This window comes from Schistocerca americana, chromosome 1, assembly GCF_021461395.2.
Source record: "Schistocerca americana isolate TAMUIC-IGC-003095 chromosome 1, iqSchAmer2.1, whole genome shotgun sequence".
Taxonomy (NCBI): Eukaryota; Metazoa; Arthropoda; class Insecta; order Orthoptera; family Acrididae; genus Schistocerca; species Schistocerca americana.
Genome location: NC_060119.1, coordinates 309,537,345 through 309,552,534, shown reverse-complemented (window position 1 = coordinate 309,552,534; position 15,190 = coordinate 309,537,345). Strand labels below are relative to the sequence as shown.

Sequence of the window (15,190 nt, the reverse complement as noted above, 5' to 3'; positions counted from 1 at the left end):
TTTTACTTTGTGTGTCTACTGCTTTTTATCCGCCGTTTTGTTTGTTTTTCTATGTCTTCTTATGTCCTACTTGGATTTTCTGTGCCCGAAGAGCGGCGTAGTGTTGCCGCTGCCGGCCTACCTGTATAAGGTATCAAAATGACAATAAAGGAAAAAAAAACTAGCTGTAGTTTTACTAGAAGATGGGCAGTAGAAGAGCTGCACTAGAGGACAGGCCATGATCCAAACGATTTAGCCGTGACTTGTGATCTCTGTTAATTGCTTGCATGGAAATCGATTGTTTGCATATCACCAATTGTTTGCGATGTCTCTTTGTAAAAAAGGCAAAGTTAAGGTTGTCAGTTCAATTTACTACAATAAGCTCCATTAATATGATTTGCTTGAATTGTTGTCTAGCTAGCAGAGAAAACAGCCTCCTAGGCACCCTATAATAGACGACTGGGCCGGACACGACACCTTTCACAGATATATCGGTCTACCAGTGACCCCTTTCTGTAGCGAGGTCGGTAACACGAATCTGTGCAGCGGAGCTCGACTCGAGAGTAGACGGTTCGAATTATGGAGGTGAGAAAAACTTCCACCGCCAGTGTTTGGCCATCAGATGAAGGAAATGTGGTAGGCTGAAGTTACTGGCCACCAGATTTTGTACCAGTGTCCTTGATTAAATTACAAATCTCTTACTGGTGACACATAGACCCAGTTGACGTTGACCTGCCCATCGGATAGGGACGTTAAGCTCGGCACTATTCGAAAGGAGTAGACTATGTGACGGCATCGAGATGCACCCTCTCCCTTCTCTCATCATCGAGCAACACAAACATGACACATTACATCACACTACACACAAGCGCATTGCAGCAACCTACACGGAAAAGATATAGTTAACACACGACTGTCACACACCGTGATGAAAGGGGCCTTTGTGCGCAGAGAAAGAAAACGTTTCGACAGGGTCTGTGTCTTCTAGCCAACAGCCCCTTACGATTTTTTATTTCTCGATTGAAGTCATTTCCAAGTGTAGGATGTTTTTATTTTACTTCATGCTTTTGTTATTAGCTAATTTCACCCCCTTGGCTACTTTTAAGCTACCTGGTGATAAAACAGTATCACAGATTAAAGCAGCTTGAAGAACAGAAAGAATAAAATAAAAATGTACCTAATATTTATACACTCCTCCGCTATTTGTGTGTAACAAGTCCGATTTATGTATCCCGCTCGATCGGGATCTGATAGCAGCTCAAATAATTGTTAATTAATGTGACCGTGTACCTAATGGGGCTGGCAATCGGAATTGACTGCTACGGAGTTGTTACTTCCCAGTTTGTTCTTCTCAAACGCTGTAATAATGAAATGTCTGGTAACAAGAAGAACACCAACACAGCTTCACTAATCAAGAACCTATATTCGTCTCAAAAAACACAAAGAGAAGGAGACAGCCACTGCCTTCGTCATAGATATTTAATAACGGCTAATCTCAGCACAGGCTTCTTCGTTATTCATCATCGTCACACGCTAAATACAATCACTGCAATTCAACACTGCAATCCAACACTGCAATCCAAAATGATGCCGGCGCGGTAGACGCGAAACCAAAAATATCGGCACAGAAATATCACTGATCAACTACCGTAATTATACTTCTTCACTTTCCCGTATTATTCTAACACAAAGGGGTTAAACCGCGGCGATGGCCACTCCCTTTGTCGGTAAAACTTGCATTACATCAACCGGCCTCCACACGGCTCGGCCCGCAACCTGGGAACTAACTCAACTCTACTCTTGCTCTCGCAACACGACACACTATCGATTGTTTGCCCTATCGACCTGTGCCGAGTGCAAACTTATGATAAGGGCCTACGGACCCCTTACATGCGTCACAGTGAAAAACTGTGGTCACATGGCATCTTCCACACATTTGTGAGGAGGAAGATCCATCAAACGGCATCCTTAATAAATATCTCCTATGATCATGGTGGTAGCGATCACAACCTATCACTATTTAGCGCAGTTTACTTTAAAAACGTAACAATAAGAATTTCACTTGGTATTACCGTCAACTGACGTTACAGTTGCTATCATAGATGTGAATGTCGCATGCAAAATGAGAAACATGCAGCCCTTATGCTGGTTTTTTCATTGTCTCAGTGTGCACCGCTTTACAATCCATTATTTTCACATTTTAAATAAAACTAGATATGACATGGTCGAAGTCTTACAGTGAAATTGCATACATGTCAGCGAATTTAACTGCACGACTGCGTCAAATGGTTCAAATCGCTCCGAGCACTATGGGACTTAACATCTGAGGTCATCAGACCCAAGGACACCACACACATCCATGCCCGAGGCAGGATTCGAACCTGTGACCGTAGCAGTCACGCAGTTCCAGACTGTAGCGCCTAGAACCGCTCGGCCACTCCAGCCGGAGCGACTGCGTCGTCAGCGATATAAAAAAAAGACATTACTACATATCACATATTATACTATATCTAAAAATTTTGCCCAAAATCTCGTTAAGCAACATGGTTATACCAGAGACAAATGAAGTTTTAAAACGTTAGGGAGGCTGAGGAATGCACAGATACTTTACTACGTATAAGGGGGGAAGAGGGTGGGGGAGGCAAAGAACCAGCCAAAATACAATAAACGCAATCATTCAATTACGTACTAGAGCGTTTCAATACACGTGTATACCGAAAGTGTCTTTCAAGTCTTCTGCAAGCTCGAAGAGCGAATGCGTGCCATATTCCCACAACCAGCGAGACCATTTCATGTAACTGCTGCGTGATATCTTGCAAATTAGGATCTCTTAAAATTGTGTTGAAAATAACAAGGAATATACTGAAACAAGTATCGTCTGAGAATCGAATGAGAATCGTCTCATATGTCTAAGAATCATATACTGTTTGTGGCTAGAATGTCCATTATAAAAGTTATAATAACTATATCTTATGCTTTTTGTGGCAGGACGGTCGATTAAAAAAGGAGAAAATTGTGTGTTATAAAATATTAGGTAAGAAAATTCATTCCAAACAGAAGGGAAAAAGCTGCATGTTTCTATGTTGTACAAAAATTATCTGAAAACCGTCTATTTTTCACTCTGTCTATTGGTTTAAAATATTTTCTAAATATTTATTAAATATCGATCTTTTCCAAAAATTTCCTCCTATCCATTTGATGTAATATATGCAGAGCGGCGTCAGCGTCTTCAGGGACAAGGCTCATGCTATACAGGTGAGACTTAAATGACGAAGTGTTGCTATAGTTAATAAGAACGTGTTTCATGAATCTCCTGCTAAATCATCTGCCTGTCTCTCCAATGTAGAAGTTGCCACACGTGCGACAGTTGATTTAGTAAATCCCCGACTGAGTAAATGCGATACGTTTCTGTGTGGCGTGTCGGACTGTCTGTCCTGTTGCTGGATCACGAACAGACGTGGACTCCTACATTGCGGAACAAACGAGCAATTCCAACAGATATTTTGCTATAGTATAGGAGTACAGTTTATTTTGATTTTAAGAAGTTGACCATGTCGTGTGTAGTTTTATTTGAAAAGGGAAACTAACGGATTTCAATGCGGTATACGCTGATACAGGGAGAAAACCAAGTTCAGCGTTGCATTTTTCGCATTTTGCTAACGGAATTCACGTCTGTGATAGTAATTTGTAACATCATTTGATGGAAATACCAATTTAAATTGTTTTACGTCTTTAAAGTGAGCTGTGCTAGATAGTTACGTGCTGTAACGCGAGTTGTGCCCGTTACAGCCATGATCATGGAAACGTTTATTAAGGACACGATTAGCTGGAGCTTCCTCCCCGCTTATGTGTGCGAGCTAAGACGGTACGGGACAACTGCTTTTCACCGTGACACAAGCAGCAGAGGCTTGCAAAAATTTTTTATGTTAATTTCTGGTGTTATTTTATCTATTCTTGAAGTTCCTGAAGCTTTTGATATTGTTTTACTACATGATAGTTTGAAAATGTCGAAGGGGGCGAAGTGAGCTAATGGAAAGAGCACGACAAATTGTTTATTTAGAACATAAAACAACCGACTCAGGAAAAGAAATTCGCAGCGGCCTTGCGCTCATGTGTAGAAAAAACTATTGATTCTTTCTTTTTGGCTGTCAATATGGATTGATCTCCTTGCCATTATTCGTTAATTTTACCTTTTTCTTTTTTTGTCGGAGGGATTTTGGGGGGGGGGGGGCGGCTCAGAAGGGGGGAAGGGCCAAACAATCGTGGCGAGTTTCCTTTACGTTTTGTCAGAAGCTGTCAGAAATAGTTTGTGCCGTAAGCAGGGGACTCGTGCACTAGGGATCACTGGTGTCAGACATGATGGTTTTTGTCAGGGAGCACATTGGGTGAGAGAAACTAGATCTAGAGAATGCTTATGTCGCTCGGGTGTAATTGGTATCTGGGGGGGAAGTGTCTTACTGTGTTACGATTGTGAAGCTGCAGAGATCCGGGGAAAGAAGAACGGGGTTTTTAAGATTGCAGAGCTGAAGGAAACCAAGTGGCGTACTCACTCATCGACGCAGTGGCCAGCGGTGGCGATCCAGTTCTCGTTGAGCAGCGCGCCGCCGCAGCGGTGGGTACTCGAGAAGCCGAAGAACGACGTCCGGCGCACCGACACCTGCGAAAGAGGCCGGTATGAAAGAGTTGAGACCACGATTTGCTCATAGCTACCACGCTAGAAGATACTGCGGTACGTTAATAGGACATATTTAGGGTTTATATCACATCGACAACAGTGCGTAAGTGACTGAACATGGAGCGGTAGTTACTTCAAAATCGATTGCTCATAAATTAAAACAATTAACGTAGCTGACTGGAAGAAAACAACACTATTGGCCATTAAAATTGCTACACCATGAAGATGAGGTGCTACAGACGCGAAATTTAACCGACAGAAAGAAGATACTGTGATGCAAATGATTAGCGTTTCAGAACATTCACACAAGGTCGGCGCCGGTGGCGACACCTACAACGTGCTGACACGAGCTAAGTTTCCAACCGATTTCTCATACACGAACAGCAGTTGACAGGCGTTGCCTGCTGAAACGTTGTTGTGATGCCTCGTGTAAGGAGGAGAAATGCGTACCATCACGTTTCCGACTTTGATAAAGGTCGGATTGTAGCCGATCGCGATTGCGGTTTATCGTATCGCGACATTGCTGCTCGCGTTGGTCGAGATCCAATGACTGTTAGCAGAATATAGAATCGGTGGGTTCAGGAGGGTAATACGGAACGCCGTAATGGATCGCAACGGCCTCGTATCACTAGCAGTCGAGATGACAGGCTTCTTATCCGCTTGGCTGTAACGGATCGTACAGCCACGTCTTGATCCCTGAGTCAACAGATGGGGACGTTTGCAAGACAACAACCATCTGCACGAACAAATGGTTCAAATGGCTCTGAGCACTATGGGACTTAACTTCTATGGTCATCAGTCCCATAGAACTTAGAACTACTTAAACCTAACTAACCTAAGGACATCACACACATCCATGCCCGAGGCAGGATTCGAACCTGCGACCGCAGCGGTCGCGCGGTTCCAGACTGTAGCGCCTTTAACCGCTTGGCCACCCCGGCCGGCTCTGCACGAACAGTTCGACGACGTTTGCAGCAGCATGGACTATCAGCTCGGAGACCATGGCTGCGGTTACCCTTGACGCTGCATCACAGACAGGAGCGCCTGCGATGGTGTACTCAACGACGAACCTGGGTGCACGAATGGCAAAAAGTCATTTTTTCGGATGAATCCAGGTTCTGTTTACAGCATGATGATGGTCGCATCCGTGTTTGGCGACATCGCTGTGAACGCACATGGGATGCGTGTATTCGCCATCGCCATACTGGCCTATCACTCGGCGAGATGGTACGGGGTGCCATTGGTTACACGTCTCGGTCACCTCTTGTTCGCATCGACGGCACTTTGAACAGCGGACGTTACATTTCAGATGTGTTACGACCCGTGGCTCTACCCTTTATTCGATCCCTGCGAAACCATACATTTCAGCAGGATAATGCACGACCGCCAGTTGCAGGTCGTGTACGGGCCTTTCTGGATGCAGAAAATGTTCGACTGCTGCCCTGGCCTGCGCATTCGCCAGATATCTCACCAATTGAAAACGTTTGGTCAATGGTGGCCGAGCAACTGGCTCGTCACAATGCGCCAGTCACTACTCTTGATGAACTGTGGTATCGTGTTGAAGCTGCATGGGCAGCTGCACCTGAACACGGCATCCGACCTCTGTTCGACTCAATGCCCAGGCGTACCAAGGCCGTTATTACGGACAGAGGTGGTTTTTCTGGGTACTGATTTCTCAGGATCTATGCACCCAAATTGCGTGAAAATGTAATCATATGTCAGTTCTAGTATAATATATTTGTCCAATGAATACCCGTTTATCACCTGCATTTCTTGTTGGTGTAGCAATTTTAATGGCCAGTAGTGTAGTAAGAAAATAGTTTTTCTTTTCCATAAAAAGCTTCTTGCACTTACCTTAGCCCTGCTCCCTACAGTCCGGGCATGAGTCTGCCACCCTCACACTTACTCTCAAGATTGAATCAACTCATACATGGACGTCGTTTGTCTATTCTGGAAAAACTTGCCGCCACCATTACCACGACCATTCGGCAAATGAACATGGATGGTGTATAGTACGGAATTCCGAACTCCCGTATTGAGAGTTTTGGAGCTAGATCTTTGCAAATGTCAGTAGTAAGCTTCTCCGACGATCACTCTCCCAGATTTATTTCCTGCAGTTTAAATTTGGAGTGTTTAATACCCGGGATTCACTAATTATAATGTCCAGGATTGCTCAAGTGTCACTGCTGAAATAGCTCTGTTCTTTAACCTAAAGCACAGTTTACTCCGGATGATTGACAGATATTCTAAGAAAAATGTTGAAGCTGTCCATTCCTAATTTAAGGATCGCTTCACAGAAGTGCCTGAAAAGTGGTCGAGAAGAGCACCTTCCTAGAAGCCCCTGAGATAGCTCTGTTCAGGAAGTACGCCCATATGTGGAACTGTCTAGCTATAACGTAGAACAATAATATAAACCTCTGATATGTCAGCTGCTACTTAGTCATATCTTCTTATACTCGTGGAGCTTCCTATGGCTATAAACATGCTAACCTTTCAGTGCCAAACACCCGTGTTTTTCTCTGCTTCATGCGTTATTCTTTCAGGTACTTCATTTATATCCTAGGCAAGACAATCAACCGTGATGAGTCCTACCCGATTGGTTGTAATTGCTTCTGTTATCTGCTTCGCTGAGGGGTTATCGAACTCGGCTAACGACGACCCTGCTATTATTATGGGTCTTGCATTTGGTGAACAATCAGGTCTCATCAACCAACAATATTTTCTCATTAACTAAGAAGAAATACACCAATATAACGACAGGAATGGAAAAACTTATAGAAATTCTGGCTTAAGAGGAAGATCGACTTTACCTCAAGAAAAAGACGTATTGAAGCAGGATTCTTCAAAAAGACATCCATACACCTCTATAGGAAAACGTTTTAACATTTATGTGTTGCAACTTGCAGATTTCCTTGTAACTTACGGATAACTTATAACGTTACAAAACGTGGGTTCATACTACGGTTGTGGCAAGGAAGCGCTGTAGCGAATTGCTGATAGCTTTTATGCCTACATACAGGATGTACTTTATTGTGAAATATATATATGCTGGTTTTCTTTTGTCTGTAGGCTGTAGTGTCTATATGCAGACATCATATGATTCACGTGTGTTTCCATCTTTTCCAGGTAACTGATAGTCTAATCACCATTTCCAAGAAATTACTCTCTTCGAAAATACGGAATAACGCCAGAATTTTATTAATATTTTAATCGGACTTTATATCATCAGAATTTCGCAAGATCATTGTAGTATACGCCAGATAGTTATTATAGTATGGGTTTTCGCGGGCCAATTCAGTGGTTCGACCCCCTCACCCCCTTCCTCGTAGGATTTTCCGTTACTCCCAACGTAGGTTCCACCTCCGGAAATATGCTGTGTATGTAAGACATTCCTATTTCGACAGCAGTTCTCATTACGCGCTAACCTATAAGGTTTCCTACAAGTAGCTGGTTTATCAGATTTTCAGATCGGAGGAAGCCAAGAAACATTCGCCTCTAATGGAAATGCCTCAAAACAAAAGAAATTGCATTGCTGGAAAATCTAAAACAACTGTGACTTTTCTGCATGAAAATGGTAAGAAATCATACGAAATCGTGGCGACGTGTTACCCGCACTGTGATAGACGAGCTCTTTTCAGTAGAATGTAAACGTTTTGAATGGAATGTAATTTATTCGGTATTTACCTACTGGGAAAGGAGCTAGACTAGTTACAGTTCTAGTCATTGCACTTTATAAAGAATTTGCACAGTCCGTGAATGATATACTAGACAAAAGCAGTCACGTCAACATTGATTCTAACTGGGCGTGAAACGAAGGCGCAATGGAATCTGACGACAGTTTTGATAATATACCGATTGTAGTGATAGACAGGGAAGCATGACACATATCTACATCTACGTCTGTGGACCACAAGCAAGCGGTGCGTTGCGGGTAATAGAAATAGCAGTGTACCATAAGGTACTCTCTTCACGTGAGCCCTTTCTTCCTTCTTTTCCACTTATGGATGGTGCGAGAGAATATCCACTAGGGAGGCAACCACACAAGTAAAAATACGTGATAGGAATCAACGTGTTAAGTAACTCATTTGGGAAAATTCACTATCGACATTTCAGGAGAAAATTTCCCGTAATGTGTAACGCCTTTTCTGTGACGCCTTGCATTTGAGTTTACTGATGATTTTGTGACACTCTGACTTTGGCAAATTCTCTTTCTTCTCTGTTAAACTTAGTAATGATCATAAGTGACAAAGAACCCTGGAGAATAGGTTGTAAACTATCGCCTTCGTTAAAGACGGTGCTCCAAAACGTCGATTTTCTTGCAGAAGGAACTACATAGTAAGTACTTTTCTCTACCCGAGACTATAAATACGTTGTCACCTTTCCGAATAACGTTATGATATCGTCATTTCGTACGTTTCGACCTGTTGAGGCGTACTGAACGTCAAATTGACGTCCACTATATATAAAAAAAAGATAGACGTACGCTTTCCAAATATGACTGAAGCTTCATTTTAAAAAAGCTGATGATGTATAGTTTTGTGCTGAACTTTATGTTTTTATGACGGTACTGAAAGTGAAAGAGTGTGACCAATGGATGTACAGGGCGTGCTAAACAGTAATGTCTCCGAGTTTTTTATGCGAAAACTCTTAAAGATTTTTAAATAAAACAAACGTAATTATCATTCTACATCTTTATTCTCCACGTCTACTTACTTGTCTCTCAACATCGTCACCCTGGCGACAAACACAATTCTCTCAACGAGAGACTAGTTTGTTGGTACCGTTATAGTAGAATGTTGGAGCCACAACCTCACCTCTGTTTGTACCGCTTCATCACTGTCAAACTAAAGTCCTCGAAGATGTTGCTTAGCATCTGAAAACAGCTGAAAATCGAATGGGGGAAGGACGGGACTTAATGGAGGATGGTTGATGACAGTGACGCCAAAGCGTTGGATTGTTGCAGATATCTCAGCGATCGTGTGTGGTGTGACATTGTCGCACTGAAGGAGAGGGTGCTGCACGTGTGGAAAAACTCTTCGAAATCTAAACTCGATTACAGCACGCTGTTTCTCACGCATCGACATAGTTAAGTTACACACGGCCATGTTGCACTCTACAGCTCGGAGCCGTCTAGTCAAAGACATCCATAGACATGAGCAATAAAGGGAAAAAAAAACAGCCGAGGGAACTGAGCCACTTCCGTGAAGTTTACGAGGAAAAGGCTTTCAGCAACAGATTAATTTCGCAAGGAGTTTCATCTAAGCCGCGAAAGCACAAGGCCTCCGAAGAAGACACGAAGACGATTGCGTTTTTACCATTTCGTGGCTTAATAACAGGGGAGATTAGCCGGCTCCTGAAGAAACATGAAATCGACACTGTCTTCAGGTCCGCAGCAAAGATCGGCACCTAGTGAAGCCTGTTAAAGACCTCAGAGCACGTGGAATTCACAAAATACAGCGTGAATGTGGGATGTTTTATGTCGGTCGGACTGTCCGCACTATTGAACAGCTCCGCATAGAATATGAAAGGTGTTTCCGCCTACGCAATCCCGAGACGTCAACTGTAGCGCAGCATGTATTTGATAACGGACACTAATTTCAGTAGATGGTATTTCTGTTATCAAACGGACCAACGGCTTCGGAGATAGCGTAATAAGTGAGGCAATAGAGGTCAAAATATCGGGTAAACACGGTGTATTGCAGCTGAGTACGGCCTGGGATCCTGTGATTGGGAAGTTGAAGCAGGCGCGGCGACCGCGCCACCAAAACATTCCCAAATATGGTGGGGATGGGCACTAGACACACGAGAAAGACGGGCCAGGGTGCGTACGTCACAGCATGGGGCACTGCAGGTCTTACGAGTGCCAGCAGCCATCTCCGGCAGGGAGCGAGTAACTATTTCAAACGAATTTAGTAATTCTTAGCCGCGTGTTCAAATGCTTTGAAGTTCTCAGTAGCACACGACAAAATTAAGACCTTTATTCAACTTAATATTGATTTCCCGTAGGCCTTACACGGAGCCGAGCGTTCACGAAGTATGGTGGACAAGACGACTGGGGTGACGTCACAAATTCGTTGCAGGGCCACTATAACTCGTTGGCCCTGAGTGGGCACTAGTGACGTCACTGGCTGCGGCGCGGCTGTGTAAGTACGGCAGCGGCATTCATACAACAGTCAACCACTTGACAGTGGCAGAGGAGACGTCTGCCGAAAGCTCGTGGGCATTTAACCACGTGACGCGGATTGAGACACGAGAATTTTTTATTAATAAAGAAGTAGAATGTTAATAACCATCGTTTTATTTAAAAATGTATAAAATTCTTCATTTGTGTGACCATAATGTCAGTAGTTTCTTGACAACTCTTGAGGGTATTTTTGTTCTGTCGTTGCAACTACAGAAATGAGTGGTTTTATTCACCAGACGCGTTTCGATTTATTGAGGTAAAGCATCTTCGGTGGTCTGTAATTAAGTTATTTACTGATTGGCGACTCCATGGAGTGTTCTGTGCACCACGAGCAGATAATGGATATAATTGTATATTACAGCACTGAGGATGGTCACTAAGTGACCGAAAATCGATTTTGGGGATTATAAAACAAAAAACTACGACCAATGCTGTTTCTCCTTCCAGTTATAAGTTATTTACATTTTGATTTGCTTTAAGATCGAAAAACAGTTCATTAAGAGTATGTTGATTTATAGTTACAGTGATTTTCGCTCGATTCCGCACAAACACCGGGAAATGCAGTCTGCTAGCACATCGTTGATATTTTTCTGCGTTAGACACTGACAATTTTGGTCTAAAGTTTAATTGTTCTGCAGCACTATGCATTTCTTATGTTTTTCCCAGCACACTGTGTGCAAGCAAGAAAAGAAGCGAAAATCACCGTAAGTACTTATCAACATATTCTTAACGAACTGTTTTTCGATCTTAAAGCGAATCAAGATGTAAATAACTAAATTACAGACCAATGATGACGCTTTACGTCAATAAAACGAAACGCGTCTGGTGATAAAAATCGCGCATTTTTATAGTTGCAACGACAGCACAATAAGTGTGTTCACATAAAAAATCAGCGGCATTACTCTTCACCAAGCCCTCGTAGAATAGTTTAAGGCTATTCTCCAAGCAGATAAAGATGTTTTGTAGAAGTATAATTTTCGCAGATAAATAGTGCATGTGCTTCCTCTCACTTTTCTGAAGCGTGCAATAGACTCTAACCAGTGGCTGAGGGCGGTGCAGTTGTGAAGGCGCTGTTAATTCAACGGTGACAGCTGATTAAGGTAATTCCGAAATGTATATATCTGAGAAGTGTCTGTTTTGTTGAACATGTCCGATAAAACAAACGTCACTCCTGATGACGCGGCTAGCCGTCACGATTTCCCATCTATCCCTTCCTTTCCCTTTCCTAGATTTCCGTTTGAAAACACGATGCAAGTGGCAACACATTGCCCGTATAAAGACAATCGACAAAATCGGAAACTACAGGAAACGGCTGAAGAGAGCTTAGCTTACCTGCCACGGCCAGCCGCCGAAAGGCGCGTTCTTGCCGCCCACGATGCGCATCTCGGGCCGCGGGAACAGCGGGGGCACGCCACACTCTGAAACATACGGCCAACACGTGGTCACGGGTCGCGTAGCATTATCACACTGCCTGGCAAAGAGAGTGAAGCGCCAAGAAGCGGGAGTTCAAATGGCTCTGAGCACTATGGGACTTAACATCTGAGGTCGCCAGTCCCCTAGACTTAGAACTACTTAAACCTAACTAACCTAACGACATCACACGCATCCATGACCGATGCAGGATTCGAACCTGCGACCGTAGCAGCAGCGCGGTTCCGGACTATAGCGCCTAGAACCGCTTGACCACAGAAAAAGCGGAGGAGGAAGAGGAAAGAAGCTTCATGGATTGAGGGGCTGTTTGATGTTATGTGATTACAAAATAGAATCATATTTACAAGAAACGTGGTAGTATGAGTCCTCTTTATTAGTGGGACGTTGCACGCCATGGCACTGGGACGGAGTTGAAGTCCTAACTGGTCCTAAACGAGGCAGATCTGGGGACCTCGGTGGTGGCGACGGGAGCGCCTCAACATCATGCAGACAGTTCGTGGAGACACGTGCCATGTTAGGACGAGCATTTTCCTGTAGAAAAACGTCACCACGCCACTGCACCTTAAGAAGAAACACATAACGACGCAGGATGTCCGCGACGTTCCGTTGAGCCATCAGAACTCCCTCAGTCGCTACCAGCCGTGACCTGAAATCATACCCGATGGCTCCCCACACCTTGACGCCCGGAATAATCTCCGACGAATGGTGCTTAATGACACATGTCTTCTGGCTGCTTCATTTTCTTTGTCAGCCAGTTACTACGACCATTCCAAGGACGAAAACAAGATGCAGCTCTGATGCAATGTAGCTAAGACGAGGGAAGAAGTCAGCTGAGTGACCGTGACAAGTCTCTCACCAAGCGTCCTTCGCTGCCTCGGCGTTCACTTGTAGAGTCCCACGGATATCGAGGGAAGAAACCCCTACATGTTAATATAGGGTCTGCAAAGACTTCGGTGACCACTTATTACTCTTTAGAGTTCAAAAAAAATTGTTCAAATGGCTCTGAGCACTATGGGACTTAACAGCTGTGGTCATCAGTCCCCTAGAACTTAGAACTACTTAAACCTAACTAACCTAAGGACATCACACACATCCATGCCCGAGGCAGGATTCGAACCTGCGACCGTAGCAGTCGCGCGGTTCCGGACTGCGCGCCTAGAACCGCGAGACCACCGCGGCCGGCTCTTTGGAGTTAATTACTTTCCTTTTTATATAGGAACTGTACATTTCCTCATGATCTCTTTTGACAACCATCTTCAGATCTTGTCCCCGTCACCAGAAAAAAAAAAAACGGATGAATATTATCACATGATATTGATAGTACAAATCCTAGAACATGCTAGAAGTTGTTTGAAAATAATTTGCGAGATTTAAGTAGAAAAAAAGGATAACCTGAACATCAGAAATTTAACAGACTGTCACAATTAAAGAACATGTACATAGATATACTTCACAATATTTTCGCTTGTTTTAAAAATGCCCAGTTTTGCAAAAAGTTTACTAATATTATGATAGTTGAAAATAGACTTATTAAATAATTATTAACTTATTATGTAAGATGTGACCTAGCCTCAGTACTAAAGTCATTATTTTAAATAATATAGACACCGCTCCGGAGCTTTCGCCGTATTATTTGGTGCCCATTATACTGAAAAATGTTTCTGAAAGCAGGAAAAATCGTAAATAGCTCCAAATTTTTTCCAGGTAATTGAACCGGTGCCCTTGCCCTCCAATCAAATCTGATAATGAAATACAGGATGTAATTACTCTGCTGCTACTGAAAACTATAGCTCTTGAGTTACGAGATTTATCGTAAAATAAATGATATAAAATTATTACGAATTTTTCGTATGAAATTCAATTATATTACTTGCAGACTGGAAATCATACGTTCTTGTCAAGGAATGTCTAAAGTAAACTACGGTAAAAGAGTCATTGGAATGAACACAATTCACGTGTGTTATGAGAACAAGAGTGCTTGTATGATGCGGAACAGATATGGCATGAAGGATGAGGTGAGAAGGTGCGGCGTGGGGCTGGGGGTTGGGGACAGGAGGAAATGTTGTCTCTTCTCACACTTGAGTTAGCACTTTTTTACCTTTATGACTCGCATTCAGCTTGGTGGCGATCGGAGCGCAGGAGTATCAATTGTCGGTGGCCATCTAGCGTCATTTTCTAGTGGGACTGCAAGTCGCTGGTGCTTGAGTAGCCACAATACACAACTTAAACAGGCACAAAACCGAATATGTTCCAATTTTCTGAATTTACGGCGAAAATTTTAGAAATAGTTTTACTCAACTTTTCTTACTATATTAATGAAGAAAAAACATGAAGAAACAGAGAGTAGCAACAGACTTTCTTTCATAAAATGTTAAAAATGCCCTGTATCGTCACGTGCTTTTTTGTGAATAACAGATTTCATGACGGATAGGTAGGAAGAAGTGGGCCAGTTCCTTGGCTCCACGTTCGAAGGACCTAAAAGCACTAGCTTTTTATTTGCAAGCTCTTATCTGTCGAATCTCGACGCAAAATACGGAGAGTCTTCATTACCATATTGTGAAAGGCTCAGAAATCTTTCCATTATTCCAGAGATACACCAGCACATCTGGGATCCATTGCGACGGTACATTGATGCATGTATAAGTGTTAAATGACGGCATGTTGAACATTTTATGTAACAAATAGTTTCACATGTTACGCTGGTACACTGTCTGTTTCCGATAGTTAATGTGCTGTGAAGAGTTGAAGATAATGAGTTCTCACATGAAAATGAAGCGTCTCCGGACCCTTCTTCATACTATGTACTTTATTTTTCAGGGTGTTACGGTTGGTCATGATGGTATGACTGTACATCTTTGTTACATCTTTTATTTCTTAGATGGGAAATAACGTGCAGCAGGTTCCTCGCACTTTAGGGGAAC

The 15,190-nt window shown here is 43.1% G+C and overlaps 1 protein-coding gene across 1 annotated transcript in view; it reads right to left on the bottom strand.

Annotated features, from left to right (window-relative positions):
• LOC124545826 (serine proteinase stubble) overlaps positions 1-15,190 on the bottom strand; it is a 742,896-nt gene that overhangs the window by 45,390 nt on the left and 682,316 nt on the right. Inside the window, exons 7-8 of the mRNA XM_047124815.1 lie at positions 12,171-12,256; positions 4,530-4,636 (exon numbers count right to left, since the gene is read on the bottom strand). Of these exons, the coding sequence (XP_046980771.1) occupies positions 4,530-4,636; positions 12,171-12,256 (193 nt within the window). The remainder of the gene's footprint in view (positions 1-4,529; positions 4,637-12,170; positions 12,257-15,190) is intronic.